Source organism: Salmo salar, chromosome ssa27 (genome assembly GCF_905237065.1).
Source record: "Salmo salar chromosome ssa27, Ssal_v3.1, whole genome shotgun sequence".
Taxonomy (NCBI): Eukaryota; Metazoa; Chordata; class Actinopteri; order Salmoniformes; family Salmonidae; genus Salmo; species Salmo salar.
Window position 1 is genome coordinate 24890237 of NC_059468.1, and position 25851 is coordinate 24916087.

Below are 25851 nucleotides of genomic sequence, written 5' to 3' on the forward strand. Positions count from 1 at the left end.
AGATTGTTATAATGGAATCACCTATTGGATAAATGTGGCAACTCGTCTCTTGTTGCGAAAAATATTTTTTGGCCAAGTTTTCAGGCCTTGAGGGCGGGTTTTAAGTGGTTATTTTGCAAGACATTTTGGCTACCCCTGGCAACCCTGCTGATTTACAGCTACAGCTCTTGAGCGGGCTAGTTTTCCACCCGTTATTATGGCGACAACGTCTGGGGGACCCAACATCGGGACTCCCGGGACCAGCCAGAGTCCACATACCACCACAGCACAGCGGAAAAAAGACGGGAGTCCGTCCGCGAGGTACTGGGAGAGCCACGACTCCCTGGTTCAGCTCGAGACGGTGCGACAGTGGATCGGGAAGCACTACAAAAAGGTGCGTGAGCTAACACTAGCGTAGCGGCTAAGTATTTACATTGGTAACCAAGGGCTAGTTATCATAGCGGCTAACTATTGTTGACAAGATGAATACTGCTAGCTAGTTTAGCAATCTCTCGCTACTTAACTAGCTAACTAAAGTAAGTTATTAAATACATTTGCTGTATGCCTTAGCTAGCTAGCTAACTGCCCGAGGTTGGAAGCTACTACTAACTAACTAGCAAGATTGCAAGCAAGTAAGCTAGCAGCTAACGTTAGCTAGCTAACTGCGTTACATTAGCAGGGTTGGGATCAATTTCAATTCAGAAAGTAAACCAAATTCGAATTCCAGTGTACTGCCTGAATTTACCCCACCCCTGTACAATAGCAACTGTTTATAATCTGCAAACAGTAACATTGTAATTAGCTTGCTAGGTATGTATGTTTGCAGCTGCTAAGTTTGACTGTGACCTACTCCGTTAAAACACTATATAGCTAGTTTTGTGCTCCATATTTCCTAGAGTAGTGACTGCTGTGGGCTGTACGATGTAGCAAGATGCTCAAGCTATACCAGATGTCCTTCTGCATTACTGATGGTGTGTTTGTGTGCGAAGTATGTGCAGGCAGACTCTCCATCCTGCCAGGCTCTAGCCTCCCTCACCCTTCAGCTGCTTCAGTTCCAGGAGGAAGTGTTCGGCAGACGGGCCGAAATCCGTACCCACACCAAACTACCGGTGAGTACACAAACACACTAGGGTTTCTGTAAGGACAAGTGACCCTGGAAGATTTTAATTTACCGGACATATGCATTGTATGTGTCGTGGAAATTATCACCAGGGACACCTGAAGTCAATCTTAAATTAATCATTCTTTATTTACAGCAAGCTGGAGAGGTCACAGTCAAACTTAGATGCATAAAGTACTGATCTGAAGTTAGCTCCCTCGGCAGTCCCATTAGATCTGTTATATACTGCTTAAACAGACAAGTTACATAGGCATGGTTCATAGGGTTGGTTCCTGCATGTGTCTGGAATCGTATCCTATCTTAACTTATAGAACATATCATGGGCGTTCGGCCAGATGGTCCTAAGGATGGCCTCATGTCAGCCCCTCATATGTTTACCAAGCACAGGCAGGAACCAAGGATTATTTATGACACGAAAGACAAGATGAACATTTTCAAGGCTGCCTCTTCAAACGATTACATTTTCCATCAATAAACAAGGGATATTGGCTAAATGAGCCATATTGACGTGTCCTTAAAAACAGCCTATAATTTAACAAAACAAAAAAAATATTCCTTCTGTTTCGATGTGTAGCATGTGCAAAACTTTAGCCTATTGGTTTTTACTTTGCTAAAACAATAATTGTCCACCTCACAGCGATTTGAGACCTAAATGCATCAGGGCATTGCATGCATAGGTCTATAGGCTTAGGTGTCCACTGTCTTCATTTTATCTTTATTATTTATTTAAAAATAAATATAAACTAAGAGAAGCTTCGGCCTAGCCCCAGAGAGAGACATGCCGGTGGCATGCTACAACACCAAAATGCATTTCTTTATCCTTGTCAGATAGGCTACTGCACCTGCTATACAGATATTGGCGTACAGAAGGAGGCTAATTCCTATTTTTTTTATCAGAATTTTTTTAAATGAATCATTATTGTTAGATTATAGGACTGACTCTGGTAGACATAAAACATTCTTCCTCACATCAAGTTCAACTGTCGGAGTCAGTTGGAGCACAAGTGCGTACAGCCTTCATATCATAGGCCTGCAGTATAATGGGCAAATAGACACACCACAAACCTTCACAAAAGATTCCGAGCTTTATTAGGGTAAAGTTGAAGTCGGAAGTTTACACCTTAGCCAAGTACATTTAAACTCAGTTTTTCACAATTCCTGACATTTAATCCTAGTAAAATTCCCCGTCTTAGGTCAGTTAGGATTACCACTTTATTTTAAGAATGTGATATGTCAGAATAATAGTAGAGAGAATCATTTATTTCAGCTTTTATTTCTTTCATCGCATTCCCAGTGGGTCAGAAGTTTACATGCACTCAATTAGTATTTGGTAGCATTGCCTTTAAATTGTTTAACTTGGGTCAAACTTTTCAGGTAGCCTTCCACAAGCTTCCCACAATAAGTTGGGTGAATTTTGGCCCATTCCTCCTGACAGAGCTGGTGTAACTGAGTCAGGTGTGTAGGCCTCCTTGCTCCCACACGCTTTTTCAGTTCTGCCCACAGATTTTCTATAGGATTGATGTCAGGGCTTTGTGATGGCCACTCCAATACCTTGACTTTGTTGTCCTTAAGCCATTTTGCCACAATGTTGGAAGTATGCTTGGGGTCGTTGTCCATTTGGAAGACCCATTTGCGACCAAGCTTTAACTTCCTAACTGATGTCTTGAGATGTTGCTTCAATATATCCACACAATTTTCCCATCCTCATGATGCCATCTATTTTGTGAAGTGCACCAGTCCCTCCTGCAGCAAAGCACCCCCACAACGTGATGCTGCCACCCCCGTGCTTCATGTTTGGGATGGTGTTCTTCGGCTTTTTTATGGTGGTTTTGGAGCAGTGGCTTCTTCCTTGCTGAGCGGCCTTTCGGGTTAGGTCGATATAGGACTCGTTTTACTGTGGCTATAGATGCATAGTACTTTTTTCCTCCAGCATCTTCACAAGGTCCTTCGCTGTTGTTCTGGGATTGATTTGCACTTTACGCACCAAAGTACGTTCATCTCTAGGAGACATAACGCGTCTCCTTCCTGAGCGGTATGACGGCTGCTTGGTCCCATGGTGTTTATACTTGCGTACTATTGTTTGTACAGATGAACGTGGTACCTTCAGGCGTTTGGAAATTGCTCCCAAGGATGAACCAGACTTGTTGAGGTCTACAATTTTTTTTTTTTCTGGGGTCTTGGCTGATTTTCTTTAGATTTTCCCATGATGTCAAGCAAAGAGGCACTGAGTTTGAAGGTAGGCCTTGAAATACATCCACAGGTACACCTCCAATTGACTCAAATGATGTCAATTAGCCTATCAGAAGCTTCTAAAGCCATCACATCATTTTCTGGAATTTTCCAAGCTGTTTAAAGGCACAGTCAACTCAGTGCATGTTAACTTCTGACCCACTGGATTTGTGATACAGTGAAATAATCTGTTTGTAAACAATTGTTGGAAAAATTACTTGTCATGCACAAAGTAGATGTCCTAACCGACTTGCCAAAACTATAGTTTGTTAACAATACATTTGTGGAGTGGTTGAAAAAACGAGTTTTAATGACTCCAACCTAAGTGTATGTAAACTTCCGACTTCGACTGTATATCACATTTATTTATAAAGCCCTTCTTACATCAGCTGATATCTCAAAGTGCTGTACAGAAACCCAGCCTAAAACCCCAAACAGCAAGCAATGCAGGTGTAGAAGCACGGTGGCTTGGAAAAACTCCCTAGATAGGCCAGAACGTAGGAAGAGACCTAGAGAGGAACCAGGCTATGAGGGGTGGCCAGTCCTCTTCTGGCTGTGCCGGGTGGAGATTATAACAGAACATGGCCAAGATGTTCAAATGTTCATAGATGACCAGCAGGTTCAAATAATAATAATAATAATAATAATAATAATCACAGTGGTTGTCGAGGGTGCCACAGGTCAGCCCATCAGGAGTATATGTCAGTTGGCTTTTCATAGCCGATCATTCAGAGTATCTCTACCGCTCCTGTTGTCTCTCGAGAGTTGAAAACAGCAGGTCTGGGACAGGTAGCACGTCCGGTGAACAGGTCAGGGTTCCATAGCCGCAGGCAGAACAGTTTAAACTGGAGCAGCAGCACGGCCAGGTGGACTGGGGACAGCAAGGAGTCATCAGGCCAGGTAGTCCTGAGGCATGGTCCTAGGGCTCAGGTCCTCCTCCGAGAGAGAGAGAATTAGAGAGAGCATACTTAAATTCACACAGGACACCGGATAAGACAGGAGAAATACTCCAGCTATAACAGACTGACCCTAGCCCCCTGACACATAAACTACTGCAGCATAAATACTGAGACAGGAGGGGTCGGGAGACACTGTGGCCCCGTCTGACGATAACCCCGGACAGGGCCAAACAGGCAGGATATAACCCCACCCACTTTGCCAAAGCACAGCCCCCACACCACTAGAGGGATATCTTCAACCACCAACTTACCATCCTGAGACAAGGCCGAATATAGCCCACAAAGATCTCCGCCACGGCACAACCCAAGGGGGTGCACCAACCCAGACAGGAAGATCATGTCATATCAAAGTAAGTCAAGCCATTGCTTGTAGGGAAAATACGAGTAGGATATTATATTGTGGCAAACACAACATTACAGTTGGAACAGAATGAAACAAAACACTTGCGAACTGGTTTAAAACTTCACACATTTTTGAACAGGCTACTTACTCTATATTGCAGCAATTACCAAGAAAGGCTAGTGCCTACTGTACCCAACAAATGACAGCAGTAGGCTAATGATATTTATTTTACAACAGGCCTACTTAGAACCTTAAACTAAATACGGAGAACACAATTAAAAAGACAGATCGGACTTAATTTAGCAAGTGACAATTTCTCAACAGAATCAAACAAAACACGTTTTGCTTATTTAAAGAACTGGTTTAGATTAATAAATAGGCATACAATGATATACAATAATGATAAAGCAAATAATTATAAATATGAAAAAAAAACACAAATTGAAGTTCCAAAATTGCATCCTACCTGAATAGCTAGTTGCACAGTAGCCTGCATTTGGCCACGCCAACGTTCTTCTCATCTGTCCAATAATAATATGTCCAATACAATATTAAAACTTGTCCATACAGAGGACATTCCCCTTGTAGACTTTTCACTATAGGCATGCACTAACTTTCGTTTTACTTCAGTGCAAAAGGCCTACATCCTCGCAATAAACAGTAGCCCAAGGCTCCTCTCTAGCGCTCTTTCTCTCTTCAGCAGCAGGCGGATGCATGCAAGGCAGAGTATAAGAGTGAGAGAATGGTGCTGAAGCGTGAAATTGGGATGTATGATAGGCAGCCCTGGGCAATTTGGCCGGCTATGATTTAATTTGTCTTTAAATTTATTTTAGCGGCCAAAAGCCTGCAATTACCAGCTGGTGGAAACCACCCATGTTTGGGTTTCAAATCTTATTTTATTTGTCACATGCGCCGAATAAAACAGGTGTAGATCTTACCGTGAAATGCTTACTTACAAGCCCTTAACCAACAATGCAGTTTTAAGAAAAATAAGAGTTAAGAAAGAAAATATTTACTAAATAAACCAAAGTAAAAAAAATAAAAGAGCAACAATAAAAAAACAATAACGAGACTATATACAGGGCGTACTGGTACCGAGTCAATGTGCTGGGGTACAGGTTAGTTGAGGTAATTGAGGTAATATGTACATGTCGGTAGGAGTAAATTGACTATGCCTAGATATTAAACAGCGAGTAGCAGCAGCATAAAAAAGGGGATGGGGGTCAATGCAAATACTCCGGGTAGCCATTTGATTATCTGTTCAGCAGTCTTACGGCTAAAGGGTAGAAGCTGTTCAGAAGCCTTCTGGACCTAGACTTGGCACTCTGGTACCGCTTGCCGTGCAGTAGCAGAGAGAACAGTCTATGACTAGGGTGGCTGGAGCCTTTGGCAATTTTTAGGGCCTTCCTTTGACACCGCCTGGTATTCAGGTCCTGGATGGCAGGAATCTTGGCCCCAGTGATGTACTGGGCCATACGCACTACCCTCTGTTGTGCCTTGCCGAGCAGTTGCCATACCAGGCGGTGATGCAACCAGTCAGGATGCTCTCGATGGTGCAGCTGTAGAACTTTTGGAGGATCTGAGGACCCATGCCAAATCTTTTCAGTCTCCTGAGGGGGACTGAGCATTGTCGTGCCCTCTTCACGACTGTCTTGGTGTCTTTGGACCATGATAGTTTGTTGGTGATGTGGACACCAAGGAACTTGAAGCTCTCAACCTGCTCCACTGCAGCCCCGTCGATGAGAAGGGGGTGTGCTCGGCCCTCCTTTTCCTGTAGTCCACGATCATCTCCTTTGTCTTGATCACGTTGAGGGAGAGGTTGTTGTCATGGCACCGCACTTCCAGTTATCTGACCTCCCTATAGGCTGTCTCATTGTTGTCGGTGATCATACCTACCACCGTTGTGTCGTCAGAAAACTTAATGATGGTGTTGGAGTCGTGCTTGGCCACGCAGTCATGGGTGAACGTGGAGTGCAGGAGGGGACTAAGCACGCACCCCCGAGGAGCCCCCCTGTTGAGGATCAGCGTGGCAGATGTGCTGTTGCCTACCCTTACCACCTGGGAGCGGCCCATCAGGAAGTCCAGGATCCAGTTGCAGCGGGAGGTGTTTAGTCCCAGGATCCTTAGCTTAGTGATAAGCTTTGAGGGCACTATGGTGTTGAATGCTGAGCTGTAGTCAATGAACAGCATTCTCACGTAGGTGTTCCTTTTGCCAGGTGGGAAAGGGTAGTGTGGAGTGCAATCGAGATTTCGTCATCTGTGGATCTTTTGGGGCAGTATGCAAATTGGAGTGTCTCTAAGGTTTCTGGGATTACGGTGTTGATGTGAGCCATGACAAGCCTTTCAAAGCAGTTCGTGGCTACAGATGTGAGTGCTACGGGTCGGTAGTCATTTAGGCAGGTTACCTTAGTGTTCTTGGGCACAGGGACTATGGTTTTCTGCTTGAAACATGTAGGTTATACAGACTTGGACAGGTTGAAAATGTCAGTGAAGACACTTGCCAGTTGGTCAGTGCATGCTCGGCGTGCACGTCCTGGTAATCCGTCTAGCCCTGCGAATGTTGATCTGTTTAAAGGTCTTGCTCACATCGGCTACGGCGAGCGTGATCACACAGTCGTCCGGAACAGCTGGTACTCTCATGCATGCTTTAGTGTTGCTTGACTCGAAGCGCCTATAGAAGTCATTTAGCTTGTCTGGTAGGCTTGTGTCACTGGGCAGCTCGTGGCTGAGCTTCCCTTTGTAGTCTGTAATAGTTTGCAAGCCCTGCCACATCCGACGAACGTCGGAGCCGGTGTAGTAGGATTCGATCTTTGTCCTGTATCTACGCTTTGCTTGTTTGATGGTTCGTCTGAGGGCATAGCGGGATTTCTTATAAGCGTCCGGGTTAGAGTACTTCTCCTTGAAGCGGCAGCTCTACCCGTTATCTCGGTGCGTATGTTGCCTGTAATCCATGGCTCTGGTTGGGGTATGTACTAGAGGTCGACCGATTTAATCGGCATGGCCGATTTCAAGTTTTCATAACAATTGGTAATCGCCCTTTTTGGACGCCGGTTATGGCTGATTACATTGCAATCCACGAGGAGACCACGTGGCAGGCTGACCACCTGCTACGCGAGTGCAGCATCAAAAGGACCTTGTGGCTGCAAGGAGCCAAGCGTAAGTTGCTAGCTAGCATTAAACTTATCTTATTAAAAACAATCAATCAATCTTCACAATCACGAACTACACATGGTTGATGATATTACTAGGTTAACTAGCTTGTCTTGCGTTGCATATAATCAAAGCGGTGCTTGTTAATTTATCATCGAATCACAGCCTACTTCAATTTTGCCAAACGGGTGATGATTTAACAAAAGCACAATCGTTGCACAAATGTACCTAACCATAAACATCAATGCCTAAACCTGCATATTTAGTTAATATTGCCTGCTAACATTTTTATAACACTTTTAACTAGGTAAATTGTGTCACTTCTCTTGCATTCAGTGCAAGCAGAGTCAGGGTATATGCAACAGTTTTGGCCGCTTGGCTCGTTGCCAACGGTGTGAAGACCATTTCTTCCTAACAAAGACTGTAATTAGTTTGCCAGAATTTTACATAATTATGACATAACATTGAAGGTTGTGCAATGTAACAGCAATATTTAGTCTTTGTGTTGCCACCCATTCGATAAATTATGGAACGGTTCCGTATTTCACTGAAAGAATAAACGTTTGGTTTTTTCGAAATTATAGTTTCCGGATTTGACCATATTAATGACCAAAGCCTTGAATTTCTGTGTGTTTATTATAATTAAGTCTATGATTTGATAGAGCAGTCTGACTGAGCGGTGGTAGGCAGCAGCAGGCTCGTAAGGATTCATTCAAACAGCACTTTACTGTGTTTGCCAGCAGTTTTTAGCAATGCTTGATTTACTGTGCTGTTTATGACTTCAAGCCTATGAACTCCCGAGATTAGGCTTGCAATACTAAAGTGCCTATTAGAACATCCAATAGTCAAAGGTATATGAAATACAAATGGTATAGAGAGAAATAGTCGACGCGTCATAATTCCTATAATAACTACAACCTAAAACTTCTTAACTGGGAATATTGAGGAACTGGGAATATTGAACCATCAGCTTTCATATGTTCTGAGCAAGGAACTTAAATGTTAGCTTTTTGACATGGCACATATTGCACATTTACTTTCTTCTCCAACACTGTTTTTTTGCATTATTTAATCCAAATTGAACATGTTTTATTATTTATTTGAGACTAAATTGATTTTATTTATGTATTATATTAAGTTAAAATAAGTGTTCATTGTTCATTCAGTATTGTTGTAATTGTCATTATTTTAGATAGATTGAGGGCATAGCGGGATTTCTTATAATCTCGCTATCTATCTCGTCCGATTAATCCGTATCGGCTTTTTTTGGTCCTCCAATAATCGGTATTGGCTTTAAAATCATAATCAGTCGACCTCTAGTATGTACTTGTGGGGACAACATTATCGATGCACTTATTGATGAAGCTGGTGACTGATGTGGTATACTACTCAATGCCATCGGATTAACATATTCCAGTCTGTGCTAGCAAAACAGTCCTGTAGCTTAGCATCTGCGTCATCTGACCACTTCCGTATTGAGCGCGTCACTGGTGCTTCCTGCTTTAATTTTTGCTTTGAAGCAGGAATCAGGAAGATAGAATTATGGTCAGATTTGCCAATTGGAGGGCGGGGGAGAGCTTTGTACGCGTCTTTGTGTGTGGAGTATAGGTGGTCTAGAGTTTAATTTTTCTCTTGTTGCACATGTAACATGCTGGTAGAAATGAGGTAAAACAGATTTATGTTTCCCTGCATTAAAGTCCCCGGCCACTAGGAGCGCTGCCTCTGGATGAGCATTTTATTTTTTGCTTATGGCTTTATACAGCTTGTTGAGTGTGGTCTTAGTGCCAGCATTAGTTTGTGGTGGTAAATAGACAGTTACAAAAAATACAAATGAAAACTCTCTTGGTAAATAGTGTGGTCTACAGCTTATCATAAGATACTTTACCTCAGGCGGGCAAAAACTAGAGGCTTCCTTGATATTAGATTTTGTGCACCAGCTATTATTTACAAATAGACACAGACCGCCACGCCTTGTCTTATCGGAGGCAGCTGTTCTGTCTTGCCGATACACAGAAAACTCAGCCAGCTGTATGTTATCCATGTCGTCGTTCAGCCACGACTCGGTGAAACATAAGAAATTACAGTTTAATGTCCCGTTGGTAGGATAGTCTTGAACGGAGCTCCTTCAGTTTATTCTCCAATTATTGCACGTTGGCCAATAGGACACTCGCCGACAAATTCTCACAAGGCACCCGGACCTGCGTCCCCTGTATCTGCGTCTTCTCTTCACACGAATGACGGCGATTTGGGCCTTGTCGGGTATCTGGAGTAAATCCTTCGCGTCCAACTTATTAAAGAAAAAATCTTTGTCCAGTACGAGGGGAGTAATCACTGTTCTGATGAACAGAAGCTCTTTTCGGTCATAAGAGACTATGGCAGAAACATTATGTACAAAAGAAGTTACAAATAATGTGAAAAAAACACAAAATAGAACAATTTGTTAGGAGCCCGTAAAACAGCAGCCATCTCCTCCGGCCCCATTATTGGTATTTTTGTGTGTGTGCTCCTCTCTAGTCTCAGTGCTTCCTGGACCTGCGCCCAGGAGGCGGGCTGTGCCACATCCTTGGCACTGCCTACAAGTTCAAGACTGATCAGGGTTGGTGAGTGACAAATCTTATCCCCTATCACTTACCTCCTAGCCCCCATCCCCTGTCTCCTATCTCCTCCCTCTGACAGGGCTGGTGAGTGACACCTTTGGCAACGTCCTGTTTCGGGGCCTGCTTGGTAACCTGCATGGGTACTCTTCCTCCCCCAGGAGAAGGTTTGACCTACAGAACTCCTCCAGGATGGACCGTAACGTAGAGATGTTTACTACTCTGGAGAAGACCCTGGTCCAGAATAGTTGTCTGTCGAGGCCCGTCGTGTATGTGGACCAGGAGGTGGATCAGAACCTGAACAGCAGACTGGCTGACATCATCACCAAACACCAGGTGAGGGAGGGAGGGAGGGCAGCAAGAAGGGAAGATAGATGGAGAGCAGGGGGAGGAAGGAAGATTTATGTAATTTTGCCATGGGGGCTGTGGTTTTCTCTCTTGGGCTGTTATCTCTGTTGGGCAATGTAGTTCTTTGTCTCAGCTGATGGACAATGTAGTTCTTTGTCTCAGCTGATGGACAATGTAGTTCTTTGTCTCAGCTGATGGGCAGTGTAGTTCTTTGTCTCAGCTGATGGGCAGTGTAGTTCTTTGTCTCAGCTGATGGGCAGTGTAGTTCTTTGTCTCAGCTGATGGGCAGTGTAGTTCTTTGTCTCAGCTGATGGGCAGTGTAGTTCTTTGTCTCAGCTGATGGGCAGTGTAGTTCTTTGTCTCAGCTGATGGGCAGTGTAGTTCTTTGTCTCAGCTGATGGGCAGTGTAGTTCTTTGTCTCAGCTGATGGGCAGTGTAGTTCTGTCTCAGCTGATGGGTAATGTAGTTCTGTCTCAGCTGATGGGTAATGTAGTTCTGTCTCAGCTGATGGGTAATGTAGTTTGTCTCAGCTGATGGGTAATGTAGTTCTTTGTCTGTCTCAGGGTTCGTTGACTGAGGACAGAATCCAAGCCTCTCACCACATCTACCCCCGTCCAGCTGTCACAGACCAAGGTCAGTGTGTGTGTGTGTGTGTGTGTGTGGGGTCATCGCATACAATTGCATATTGTAACTCATTTAATAGGATCTTTGTGGGTCATAGCCTGTTGGCAGCTTTGACCCAAATTCACAGTTTAAGTATTTTTGCGAGTTCTGTTCTTAGTTTTTGACCGTTGGTGTGTGTTTGTGTGTCCTTATTTCCAGATTGGGAGTGGGTGCGCCCTGTCATGCGGAAGGACAACTATGTGTTGGTGCACTGGGGCAGGCACCCTGACAGGTAACACACACACACACACACTAGGGTTGAATGGTGGGAACCCAGTTACCGAGATTTACCAGGATTTACCGCCAATACCACTCCCTTTTCCGGGGTTAAATAACTGAGAAACTGGTAAACTATAATAAATTATTTATAGGAAAAGCATGGCTTTCGGGGGCAACCTTATATTTTAATTGTAAAGATTATAATTTTTTAATTACAGCTGCAGAGTTTTAAAACAGCCTCACTCGAATATCGTTGCTTTAAATCAATGCACGCGCGAGCACTCTGTCTTTCTATCAACTCCAATCAAATTGCATCCAAAATAGATCATCCTGTTCTAGATTGATATATATATATATATATATATATATATATATATATCAATGTCCTAGACTACCTCTTTCAGGTTATACATTCCATGCAGTATTAGCCTTATATTTAGCTAATTAATGATTGGTTATGCATAATAAGCTTCGAACTTATAGCCTCTGTCTCTTGCGCAATACGCACGCACCCGTGCTCCGCTGGCCTCTCACCTTAAAAAAACTCAGCTCTTGGAATCCCATGCAGGAAAAGCTACCTACAATACCTTGCTGGACATAATTTCTTATACCAATAGACTATTTGAAGAGGGATGGATGCCCTTGTTTGCTGAATGTTTTATACAGCAGCCAATAGAACTCACAGGTAGTTTGAAAGAAGAGCGAAGCGCTATGCTGGTAGGCTGTAGAAGTTATTTATTCAGACACACAACCATTCCATCTTCCTGAAGAGAAGTGAAAGCCTTCTGCATCTAATTCTAGTCCTATATTATTCAAGGATGTCATTAGAATGATGAAGATGAGGACAACCAAACTTATTTCATTTAACTGTTGAAATGGAGGAAGGAATGAAGCAACAATAGAGAAAGAAATAGAAGGTAGGCTAATAACATGGGGAAACGTTATCAAAGGTATATATGCGTCAGCCTACTAATTATTCAAATATTAAAATCAAATTCGCTAGCCTATACTTGTAACTTTGTAGGCCGCATGTGCTGCACCAGAATCGCATGTTCTCTCCCTGCTTTATCGTGGTTTGAACAATTCCAGTCCATATAATACAGTCCACAGTCAAAAAGATTAGCCTACTGGAGCTAGTTTAACTTATTTACCCAAGAGAGCATATATCTAGGTACATCTATGGGATTTTATGTTTTTCTGTTGTGCGTAATGTGCAGTAGCTTATATCATAGATGTATTGGATAATGGCACAATCATGTGGGCTTGGGGTCATTAAATGCCTTTTAATATAGGGCTCATAAAATGTATTTAATGTATGGCTCATAAAATGTATTTAATGTATGGCTCAGGTAGCATCAGGCTTGAATTTCCGATCAAAGCTCTAACCCTGGATTGTAAACTGTCATGGTCAAAACATAGATACAACATTAGCTAAGATGGGGAGAAGTCTGTCCATAATAAAGCACTACTCTGCATTCTTAACAACACTATCAACAAGGCAGGTTCTACAAGCCCTAGTGTTGTCGCTCCTGGACTACTGTTCAGAGTCTGGTCAGGTGCCACAAAGAGGGACTTTGCAGGAATATTGCAGTTGGCTCCGAAACAGGGCAGCCATGCATACCCCACAAGACATGCCACACGTCTCTTCACAGTCCCCAAGTCCAGAACAGACTATGGGAGGCGCACAGTACTACATAGAGCCATGACTACATGGAACTCTATTCCACATCAGGTAACTGATGCAAGCAGTAGAATCAGATTTTAAAAACAGGTAAAAATACACCTTATGGAACAACAGGGACTGTGAAGAGACACACGCAAAGGTACAGACGCATGCATATGCACACATTGTGATATTGTTGTATGGTGGTATAAACATTTTGTATTGTGGATATGTAGTGGTGTAATAATGTTATATGCTGTACTGTTTTATACGTAATGTAAGTGCCTTAATGTGTTTGGACCCCAGGAAGAGTAGCTGCTGTGTGCGTGGCAACAGCTAATGGGGATCCCTAAAAAATACTAATCAAATCCAGACATATGCCTATTTATATGCCTTATAATGCTTTTGAATGACACTTCCGGTTTTGGTGGAAAATACTGGGTTACATGTGAGAAAAGTGATTTATTCTCAGGATGGAACATTTTGTAAAATACCGGAAACATTTTCAACCCTAACACACGCACACACACCCTCCATAATCATGTGTATGACTGTTTGTTTCCTGTAGCTACGATAGCTGGCTGTCCTCCAGTGACGTAGAGGGAGAGGTGCAGGAACCTCCACATCCACACAGACCTTGGAGGGTAAGAACACACACACACACACAGAGTTCTATGACTATTTCTCACAAGTGATGAATACGCGTGTGTGTGTACAGGTGCACGCAGGCTGGGTGTTGGATACAGAGGTGTATAATGAGTGGATGAACGAAGAAGACTACCTGGTAGATGACAGAAACGTTCCTCTCATCCTCCGCCGGAGAGTCCATGTCACAGATCAACAGGTGTGTGTGTGTATGTGTGAGATCCTGTGGCTCTGGGCTAGTTGTGTGCTTGTGGTGTGTGTGTTGCTCTCCCTCTGTCTTTTTTTAACAGGCCTGTGTGAGCACTTTCTTAGTTGGTATATCTATCATCACTTGTCTCTCCCCCCTCCCTCCCTCTCTTCCTCCATCAGGACCGTAAGTTTACTCCAGTGAAGAAGAGAAGACGCTCCCCCTCTCCTTCTTCCGATGGCAAAAAGAAAGGAGGAAAGAAGAGGTGAGGTTTCTGTCTCTTCTTCCACCCCTAGCTCAATCTTGATGGAATTTTCATATTTGTTCCTTTTAACCCCTATTCTCTACCTATTGGCCCTCTCTCTATAACCCTGCCTTCTCTCCCTAGTGGTGGGTTTAAGAGGCGTGGGCCAAAGGAGGAAGAGGAAGAGGTAGAGGAGGATCTGACTAAAGATATGGAGGATCCAACACCTGTCCCTAATATGGAAGAAATTATACTGCCTAAGAATGGTACAAGTGTACACAGACCACACACAGACACACACACAGACACACACACAGACAGATGTTTACTTGTTGTGTCTCTCTGTCTGCAGTGAACCCAAAGAAGGACAGTGAGAACACTCCTGTCAAGGGAGGGATGATGACTGACCTGGGTGAGTGTGAGGGAGAGAGAGAGAGAGAGAGAGAGAGAGAGAGAGAGGGAGGGCGTGTGTGTGTGTGTGTGTGTGTGTGTGTGTGTGTGTGTGTGTGTGTGTGTGTGTGTGTGTGTGTGTGTGTGTGTGTGTGTGTGTGTGTGTGTGTGTGTGTGTGTGTGTGTGTGTGTGTGTGTGTGTGTGGTTATAACTCATTCTCCACTCGTCCCACTCTTTTCTTCAGATGAAATTGAGGACGACTCTCTGCTTCCTGGTGGAAGGGTAACAATACAATTAGAACTGCAAAAATTTTATTGAATTATCTAATTTTGATGAGGAATTTAGTGTGTCTGTACCCTACACACCGATATACCAATTATGTGTGTGCGTGCAGGAGGATGAGGAGGGCAGAGAGGGGCTGCGTCTGTCAGATGGAGAAGACAACATCACAGAACAAACTCACCACATCATCGTCCCGTCCTACACCGCCTGGTTCAACTATAACTGGTGAGTACACACACGTCACCCTCTCAGACACACGCACATATATTCAAAATGAGTGTTGTCTGTTTTAAACCAAACTGTGTGTATATGTTCCAGTATTCACCAGATCGAGAAACGAGCTCTTCCAGAGTTCTTTAACGGACAGAACAAGTCCAAATCTCCAGAGATGTGAGTAACAATTTTAGGTGTTGCTCAGGGTTCAGTGCTTGGACCCCTGCTGTTTTCTTCAGACATGATTGTACCCCTTCAGAGACATAATGAATAAATCAGCACAATGTGTGTGTGTGTGTAGATACCTGGCATATCGTAACTTCATGATTGACTCGTACCGGCTGAACCCCCAGGAGTACCTCAGCTCCACCTCCTGCAGACGGAACCTGACAGGAGACGTCTGCGCCGTCATGAGGTGTGCTATGAAGTTTAAACCACCACTTACTGTGTGTGTGTTGTGTAACAGTGTTTATTGTAACTGTGTGTATTGTAACTGTGTGTAGGGTTCATGCGTTGTTGGAGCAGTGGGGGTTAGTGAACTACCAGGTGGATGCAGAAAGCAGACCTCTCCCTATGGGACCCCCTCCCACCCCTCACTTCAACACACTGGCTGATACACCCTCAGGACTGGCCCCGCTGCAGCACAGACCACTACAGGTAACACACACACTTATGTTTTTTGGCTCCTAAGTGGCGCAGCAGTCTAAGGCACTGCATCTTCGTGCAAGAGGCGTCACTACAGTCCGTGGTTCGAAACCAGCAAATTGAAGAAAAAAAATGTGTGTATATATATATATATATATAAGGTACAAATTGACAGCCTGTATTCTTGTTTTGATCCTCTCAAATCTTTCCCTCTCTCCCCATCCATCTCTCTCTCCCCATCCATCCATCTCTCTCTCCCCATCCATCCATCTCTCTCTCTCCCCATCCATCTCTCTCTCCCCATCCATCCATCTCTCTCTCCCCATCCATCTCTCTCTCTCCCCCTCCATCCATCCTTCTCTCTCTCTACCCCTCCATCCATCTCTCTCTCCCCCTCCAGGTGTCGTCCTCCCAGCAGATGTTATTCTTCCCTGAGAGAAGTGTAGAGAAGCCCTCAGACTCTCAGAACTTTGGCCTCAGAACAGACCTGTATGCCAGAAAACACCCCAAGAGTAAAGGAGCCAGTTCAGGAAGGGATTGGACAGAACAGGAGACCCTCCTACTGTTGGAGGTGAGACAATCATCTCTGTTTATCTTCCCTCTACTCAGTGATGTAGTCAAGTCACTAGTCGGAGTCATCACTGGTCGAGTCTCGAAAATTGTGACTTGATTCCGGGTCAAGTCTGACTCCTGGACTCGAGTACTACAACACTATCATATCAGAAAGATATTTTCCCATTTCAGACACAACCTATTCTGGTCCCAGAATCAATTTTTCAACAATTTGACCGTCTAATTTTAATGTTTCTTTGGCAATGTAAAAAACAGAGGGTGAGGTACAAAACACTCCAACTGCCAAGGAATCAGGTGGCCTAGGGTTAGCAAACTTTACGTGGTACTACTGGGTCACACAATCGCAACTAATGATTACTTGGATAAAACATTAATCTGAATCTAGATGGCTCGAAAATAGTAAAAATCTATGGTGTTCAATACGCAACAGCAGTAAGACCTTTTCTGGGAAAGAAGATCGACAGTAAGAACCTGTAGTCCAATCATCTGCTCCAGATTAGGAGGAAGTACAACACAGTCTCCATCAGCCTATGGCTCATCACCCCTCACTGGTATTGTATATCTTACTGACTTCGCCCCATTATCACTAGATTCAGGTTTTCAAAGGTGATCATTACTTCATTTGTACACCAAGTCTATACACCACCCATAGAAAAACACCTAATCAATACTCAGAAAAGGACAACTGGTAGTAAACAAATAACACAGCTATAACAATCTATTGCTGTCATGACATAGAACAATACTATGCAAACTAAGTGCAAATGGGAATCTGAATCTGAGAACATTGAATATTATTATTATTACACTCATTCATATGGAAAGAGTATGAATGGAATATCATTAGTAGGTACGTTCTAACTCCAGACAGAATGGTGAAGACCAGAAACAACCAATGAATGCTGGAGAAAATGTGGGGAATTGTCTACCTACATCATTTTTTGGTCTTGTCATAGAATAATGAAATTCTGGAATGATGTTTTGGTCTCTGTAAACAATGTATTTAAATGTTTCCTGGCAAAAAACCCAACAAGTGCCATACTTAATTAGTTATCCCTGAACCTATTTCAGAACCTATTAAATATACTCCTGTCTGCTTCAAAGAAATGTATTACAGCACATTGGTTAAACCTCGCTGGGTAGGGGGCAGCATTCGGAATTTTGGATGAAAAGCGTGCCCAAAGTAAACTGCCTGCTACTCAGGCCCAGAAGCTAGGATATGCATATAATTGGTAGATTTGGATAGAAAACACTCTAAAGTTTCCAAAACTGTTAAAATAATGTCTGTGAGTATAACAGAACTGATATGGCAGGTGAAAACCTGAGGGAAATCCATCCAGGAAGTGCTATTATTTTGAAATGTCTGTTTTTCCATTGAAAGCCTATCCACCATACAAAGACGTATGACGCAGTTCACGATCCCTATGGCTTCCACTACATGTGGCCAGTCTTTAGGCATTGTTTCAGGCTTTTACTCTGAAAAATTAGGGCGAAACACCACTTTCAATGAGAGGTCAGTGGAAATTTCCAGACATGAGTCCTGCGCGTGACCGGGAGCACGCCTTTCTTGTTTTTCCTTTTCTATTGACGAAGCTATTGTCCGGTTGAAATATGATCGATTATTTATGACAAAAACAACCTGAGGATTGATTATAAACATCGTTTGACATGTTTCTACAAACTTTTATGGTACTTTTTTGATGCTGTGACCGCGCTTTGTTCCAATGGATTACTGAACAAAACGCACCAACAAAACTGAGGTTTTTGAATATAAAGAGGGACTTTATCGAACAAAACGAACATTTATTGTATAACATGGAGTCTTGGGAGTGTAACCATATGAAGATCATCAAAGGTAAGTAATTAGTTTTATCGCTATTTCTGATCTTTGTTACTCCTCTACTTGGCTGGTTACTGTTTGTAATGATTTGTCTGCTGGGCGCTGTTCTCAGCTAATCGCATGGTTTGCTTTCGCCGTAATGTCTTTTTGAAATCTGACGCCGTGGTTGGATTAACAAGAAGTTCATCTTTAAACCGATGTGTGACACTTGTATGTTTCATGAATTTTTATAGTGAGTATTTCTGTTTTTGAATTTGGCGCTTTGCAATTTCACTGGATGTTGGCCAGGTGGGACTGTAGCGTCCCACACCCCCTAGAGGTTAAATAAGGACATTCCTACTATGGAAGAATGGACTTGTAGAGTGAAAGAAATGTATTTAATGGAAAAGATCACCCATAAAATGAAACTGCAAACATGTATGTGAAAAAAGATGGGAACAGCTCCTGTAGACATAACTCATTAGTCTCAAAGCAACTAACCATATGATCATTTGATTTATTTTTTAAATATTGTATTTCCTTTAGTTGTTTAATTGTAGAGTTATTTGGTTTGCTGTGTACTTGCCTGTATCTCAGAAGAGCAGAACCTTAATGAGAACCACCATATTTACTTCACAAACACTAATTCTACTAGTTGACTGCACAGATACAGTACTGATACTCCGCAATGGTTGGAAACGGGTATGGGCTGACTCAGGGTAGTTGAGGAGCTGGACAATAATGATGATGCTGATAATGTTGTTTCTACTACCTCTATTTTATTCTTTATTTAACTAGGCAAGTCAGTTAAGAACAAATTGTTATTTACAATGACGGCCTACCAAAAGGCCTCCAGCGGGGACGAGGCCTGGGATTAAAAATAAATACAATATAAATATAGGACAAAACACCCATCACGACAAGAGAGACAACGCAACACTACATAGAGACCTAAGACGACAACATAGCAAGGCAGCAACACATGGCAACAGCATGGTAGCAACATAACAACAACTGTGATGAATTGCTGTACTGTAAACCTATGCTTGAAAACTAATACAAGTATAAGTACCAAAAAAATGTTATCTGGCCAATAACCTTCTTTTCTCCCTCATGCCTATCTCTCTCTTATTCTCCTCTTTCTTTTTCTTTTCCGCCCCTATCTCTCTCTCCCCCTCCATCCCAGGCGTTAGAGGTCTATAGAGATGACTGGAACAAGGTGTCAGAACACGTGGGGTCTCGTACCCAGGACGAGTGCATCCTCCACTTCCTGCGCCTACCAATAGAAGACCCTTATCTGGAGGACTCCGCCTCCTCTCTTGGCCCATTGGCCTACCAGCCCGTTCCTTTCAGCCAATCAGAGAATCCAGTGATGAGCACCGTGGCGTTCTTGGCGTCCGTGGTTGATCCCCGAGTTGCCTCCGCCGCCGCCAAGGCTGCTTTGGGTGTGTGTGTGTGTGTGTGTGTGTGTGTGTGTGTGTGTGTGTGTGTGTGTGTGTGTGTGTGTGTGTGTTGTGTGTGTGTGTGTGTGTGTTTTGTGTTAACCCGGTCTCTGTCTCTCTGTAGAGGAGTTTTGTCGTGTGCGTGAGGAAGCTGACAAGGTTCTGGAGTTCCCTGCACTCAATGAGGCTGAGAAGGCAGGTAGGAGTCTGAAACACGGCAGCTATAGAGTACCAGTCAAAAGTTTGGGGACACCAACTCATTAAAGGGTTTTTCTTAATTTGACTATTTTCTACATTGTAGAATAATAGTGAAGACATCAAAACTATGAAATGACCCACATGGAATCATGTTGTAGCCAAAAAAGTGTTAAACAAATCAAATATATTTGAGACTCTTCAAGTAGCCACCCTTTGCCTTGATGACAGCTTTGCACACTCTTGGCATTCTCTCAACCAGCTTCAACTGGAATGCTTTTCCAACAGTCTTGAAGGAGTTCCCACATATGCTGAGCACTTGTTGGCTGCTTTTCCTTCACTCTGTGGTCCAACTCGTCCCAAACCATCTCAATTGGGTTGAGGTTGGGTGATTGTGGAGGACAGGTCATCTGATGTGGCACTCCATCACTCTCCTTCTTGGTCAAATAGCCCTTACACAGCCTGGAGGTGTGTTGGGTCATTGTCCTGTTGAAAAACAAATGATAGTCCCACTAAGCGCAATCCAGATGGGATGGCGTATCGCTGCAGAATGCTGTGGTAGCCATGCTGGTTAAGTGGGCCTTGAATTCTAAATAAATCACTGACAGTGTCACCAGCAAAGCACCATCACGCCTCCATGTTTTACGGTGGGAACCACACATGTGGAGATCATCCGTTCACCTACTCTGCGTCTCACAAAGTCCAGCAGTTGGAACCAAAAATCTCAAATTTGGACTGATCAGACCAAAGGACAGATTTCCACCAGGTCTAATGTTCATTGCTTGTGTTTCTTGGCCCAAGCAATTCTCTTCTTCTCATTGGTGTCCTTTAGTAGTGGTTTCTTTGCAGCAATTTGACCATGAAGGCCTGATTCACGCAGTCTCCTCTGAACTGTTGATGTGTCTGTTACTTGAACTCTGTGAAGCATTTATTTGGGCTGCAATTTCTGAGGCTGGTAACTCGAATGAACTTATCCTCTGCAGCAGAGGTAACTCTTGGCATTCCTTTCTTATGGCGGTCCTCATGAGAGCCAGTTTCATCATAGCTCTTGATGGTTTTTGCGACTGCACACATTTTCTGGATTGACTGACCTTCATGTCTTAGAGTAATGATGGACTGTTGTTTCTCTTTGCTTATTTGAGCTGTTCTTGCCATAATATGGACTTGGTCTTTTACCAAATAGGGCTATCTCCTGTATACCACCCCTACCTTGTCACAACACAACTGATTGGCTCAAATGCACTAAGAAGGAAATAAATTCCACAAATTAACTTTTAACAAGGCACACCTGTTAATTGAAATGTATTCTAGGTGACTACATCATGAAGCATGAAGCTGGTTGAGAGAATGCCAAGAGTGTGCAAAGGGTGGCTACTTTGAAGAATATGAAATATATTTTGACTTGTTTAAACATTTTTGGTTACTACATGATTCCATATGTGTTATTTCATAGTGTTGATATCTTCACTATTATTGTGCAATGTAGAAAATAGTGAAAATAAAGAAAAAACCCTTGAATGAGTAGGTGTGTCCAAACTTTTGACTGGTACTGTGTATATATTACACACACTCCTCAACCCTCTAACACTGCAGTGGAGAATCTTTCCATCACACTTTCTCTCTCTCTAGGCCGTCATTGTAAATAAGAATTTGTTCTTAACTGACTTGCCTAGTTAAATAAAGGTTAAATAAACTCTATCCCTCCCTCTTCTTCCCTGTAGATGTGATGGATGGTGAGAAGATGGAGTCTGGCTCCCAGCAGCCTCTGCAGGTGAGACCGGAAGTGACCTGTGGGGTCAGAAGAAGTGAGACAGGAATTTACACTCTGGTGTTTCTGAGAATCTGATTGTCAGTGGGTGATGATTGTGTGTGTTCCAGGCGGATAGACAGACGGTTCTAGAGCCCAGTGGAGGAGAGAGATCAGTAGAGGGAGAACGAGTTAAGAGAGAGAATGCTGAAATGACAGTCACAGAGGAGAGAGACGGCGATAGCGGAGGGAACTGCGAGACAGGTGTGTGTGTCTAATTTCTATTTTTAAAGACAAGATGGTGTGTGATGATGTAAGTTATAGATTATCTCCTCTCTTTTAGACCGAGGGGAGAAGGATGAGATTGCGGGGCGATGGAGGGAAGTAGAGCGGGATGAAGGGAGGAGACTAGCAGAGCTGGAGTTGGTAGATGGGACCGTTACCACGGCAGCAGCTGCTGCTCTAGGCGCCGCTGCTACTAAGGCCAAGGTAAGCCCCGCCCACGACCCTCAAACCACCCCATCGCTGCTCACTTACCCCACCCATCAGCCAATCCCTGTCTTCTGTCCATTAAACTGTCCTTTCCCCCACTTTTTTTTCTTTCTATTGGCCTGTCACTACAGCCATAACTTAGGACCTAGCCAATCAACCACACTCTCTCTCCCCGTTTTTGTGAACATATTTTTTTTTAAAGTTGAAACTAAGTTATCAAATAACTCACACACTGAGTATCCCAAACAACAGGAACACCTTCCTAATATTGAGTTACACCCCCCCTCTTTTGCCCTCAGAACAGCATGAATTCGTTGGGCATGGACTGTACAAGGTGTCCAAAGCATTCACAGGGATGTTGGCCCATGTTGACTCCAATGCTTCCCACAGTTGTCAAGTTGGCTGGATGTCCTTTGGGTGGTGGACCATTCTTAATACACATTGGAAACTGTTGAGTGTGAAAAACCCAGCAGTGTTGCAGTTCTTGACACAAAACGGTGTGCCTGGTACCTACTACCATGCCCCATTCAAAGGCACTTGATTTAACAAGTGCCATCAATAAGGGATCATTGCTTTCACCTGGATTTACCTGGTCAGTCTGTCATGGAAATAAATGTGTTGTATTTTATGTACAGCAAATAGAGTAATTCTCTCTCTAGCACCTAGCAGCGGTAGAGGAGAGGAAGATCAAATCTCTGGTGGCTCTGCTAGTGGAGACTCAGATGAAGAAGCTGGAGATCAAACTGAGACACTTTGAGGAGCTGGAGACCATCATGGACCGAGAGAAAGAGGCTGTGAGTATACAGATCTACATCTAGCCAATTGGGATCTAGTTTGGGAAGCTACTAAACATTCATTTGGGTATTTCATAATGGTTCCTTATAAATGTAATGTTTGTGTGTCCCTCTTTCCCTGGCCCTCTCTCACTGTGTGTGTAGTTGGAGCAACAGCGTCAGCAGCTGTTGTCAGAGCGACAGAGTTTCCACTCTGAGCAGCTGAAACATGCAGAGATGAAGATTCTACAGCAGAGAGAGCAGCAAGCACCATACACTCCACAACAACACACAGGTCTGTACTCACACGCACAATGTGTGTGCGAATGTCATGGTAAATATGTAACATCCATCTCTCACCTCTCCTTTAGGCCAGTCCATGCCCAGCCAGATGATGCCTACTGGGGGAAACTCTCTCACCATGGCCCCCCGACACCCTGGAGCTCCCAACGGCATGTGTGAGTACCTTCACCCCACACTGCCCCTTACCTCTAGAAAATGTTCACAAAAAATGTACCCATACATATTGAGGGTGTTTACAGTGCATTCGGAAAGTATTCAGACCCCTTGACTTTTTCAAAATTGTTACATTACAGCCATATTCTAAAATGTATTAAATTGTCCCCCCCCCCCTCAATCTACACACAATACCCCATTATGACAAAGTTAAAAGCAGGTTTTTATACGTTTTTGCAAATGTAGAATACATTTCAAAAAATTACATTTACATAAGTGTTCAGACCCTTTACTCTGTACTTTGTTGAAGCACCTTTGGCAGCGATTACAGCCCAGAGTCTTCTTGGGTATGACGCTACAAGCTTGGCACACCTGTATTTGGGAGTTTCTCCCATTCTTCTCTGAAGATCCTCTCAAGCTGTGTCAGGTTGGATGGGGAGCGTTGCTACACAGCTATTTTCAGGTCTCTCCAGAGATGTTCGATCGGGTTAAAGTCCGGGCTCTGGCTGGGCCACGCAAGGCTATTCAGAGACTTGTCCTGAAGCCACTCCTGCATTGTCTTGGCTGTGTGCTTAGGGTCGTTGTCCTGTTAAAGGTCTGAGATCCTGAGCGCTCTGGAGCACGTTTTCATCAACGATCTCTCTGTACTTTGCTCCGTTCATCTTTCCCTCAAGCCTGACTAACCTCCCAGTCCCTACTGCTGAAAAACATCTCCACCGCATGATGCTGCTACCACCATGCTTCACTGTAGGGATGGTGCCAGGTTTCCTCCAGACTTGGCATTCAGGCCAGAGTTCAATCTTGGTTTCATCAGACCAGAGAATCTAGTTTCTCATGGTCTGAGAGTCCTTTAGGTACCTTTTGGCAAACTCCAAGCGGGCTGTCATGTGCCTTTTACTGAGGAGTTGCTTCCATAAGGACACTCTATCATAAAGGCCTGATTGGTGGAGTGCTGCAGAGATTGTTGTCCTTCTGGAATGTTCTCCCATCTCCACAGAATAACTGTGGAGCTCTGTCAGTGACCATCGGGTTCTTGGTCACCTACCTGACCAAGGCCCTTCTCCCCCGATTGCTCAGTTTGGCTGGGTTACCAGCTCTTGGAAGAGTCTTGGTGGTTTCAGACTTCTTCCATTTTTAAGAATGATGGAGGCCACTGTGTTCTTGGGGACATTTAATGCTGCAGAAATGTTTTGGAACCCTTCCCCCAGATATGTGCTTCGACACAATCCTATCTCGGAGCTCTACGGACAATTCCTTCGACCTCATGGCTTGGTTTTTGCTTTGACATGCACTGTTAACTGGACGTTATATAGACAGCCTTTCCAAATTATGTCCAAACAATTCAATTTACCACAGGTGAACTCCAAGTTGTAAAAACATCTCAGGTATGGTCAATGGAAACAGAATGTACCAGAGCTCAATTTTGAGTCTCATAGCAAAGGTTCAGAATACTTATGTAAATAAGGTATTTCTGTGTTTTATTTGTAAAAAATGTGCTACAATTTCTAAAAAACTGTTTTTGCTTTGATTTTAGAATAAAGGCTGTAACATAATAGGGGGAAGGGGGTCTGAATACTTTCCGAATGCACTGTATGTTGACTTAGTAATGCAGACGGAAGTTGACGATTGAAGTTTGGGGAGGTGTATCTGCCACAGCCAAAAGTTGGACATTGTTGTGGTTTTCCAACAGCAAGCCCCAAATCAACATAGCTGCCATTGTTTTAAAGTTTTTCTTAATAAGGTCAAAATAAACTTGTCTCTACCACCTGTATCACACACTCACAAACTGAAAACATTTGTACAATTCATTGGTTAGAAAGGTTTCAAATATCACATTCATTTGTATCCACTGTGTCTTTTAAATCTCAGCAAAGTTGGTCCCTGTTTCAGTCACAGCTTTGGTCATGTTCGCGTGGTCAAGCAAAAACACCTTAATTGACTATAGTGTCTTCCACAATGCAAGCAATGGCCTTTGATCACATGGATTTTATAAAGTTCATGCAGTTGACATGTAGGTGCAAGTCGGACAGTTTTTATCCCCATAATGCCACCCACTTTTTAAAAGGCGGTGACCAACGCTGGTCACTAACTTCATGAAACTGGAACGCTCCTGCTCATGTAGTTTCTTCTTCTCTTGTCAGACCCACCAGCACAGCCTGATGGGATAGCTCCGACCCAGCCTGGTCCTCCAAGCACAGCCCTACACAGCCGGGGAGCAGAAACATGAGACCACACCTTGACCCCAGTTACCTTATGAATACACACAGTTACATATTATGGATCCACAGTAAGAAACAGTCAAGGTCATACAGATGTCTGGACAGGTGGTCATGGAAGCCAATCTAATCTTCACATTGGACAGGTCCTCATATGTGACTGTCATTTTGATGTCATTTAACCATTGTTACACACTTGCTGTATGCTTTATTGACCAGTGCTGAAGAGTATACTCAAATCATTGTGTTTTATATGAAACTATC

At 43.5% G+C, this 25851-nt stretch overlaps 1 protein-coding gene across 1 annotated transcript; it reads left to right on the forward strand.

Moving 5' to 3' along the window:
* Positions 1–100: 100 nt before the first annotated feature.
* smarcc1b (SWI/SNF related BAF chromatin remodeling complex subunit C1b) lies at positions 101–25851 on the forward strand. The gene is made up of 26 exons (XM_014178244.2): positions 101–373; positions 969–1088; positions 10295–10380; positions 10536–10710; positions 11286–11355; positions 11545–11617; positions 13836–13911; positions 13986–14111; positions 14282–14364; positions 14488–14609; positions 14696–14755; positions 14979–15016; positions 15129–15241; positions 15335–15406; positions 15531–15644; positions 15733–15886; positions 16275–16445; positions 19453–19711; positions 19833–19907; positions 21625–21674; positions 21782–21914; positions 21994–22139; positions 22802–22936; positions 23081–23210; positions 23287–23373; positions 25513–25851. Exons 1-26 carry the CDS (start codon positions 197–199, stop codon positions 25596–25598), a joined length of 2931 nt encoding a protein of 976 aa, XP_014033719.1. The 5' UTR covers positions 101–196; the 3' UTR covers positions 25599–25851.

Bases quoted from the DNA above. Each gene is read 5' to 3' on its own strand.
- smarcc1b (XM_014178244.2), top strand. From the start codon at position 197: ATGGCGACAACGTCTGGGGGACCCAACATCGGGACTCCCGGGACCAGC. The intron at 10,381-10,535 runs GTGAGTGACAAA...TTCCTCCCCCAG, and splicing joins TTCAAGACTGATCAGGGTTG to GAGAAGGTTTGACCTACAGA. The intron at 11,618-13,835 runs GTAACACACACA...TGTTTCCTGTAG, and splicing joins TGGGGCAGGCACCCTGACAG to CTACGATAGCTGGCTGTCCT.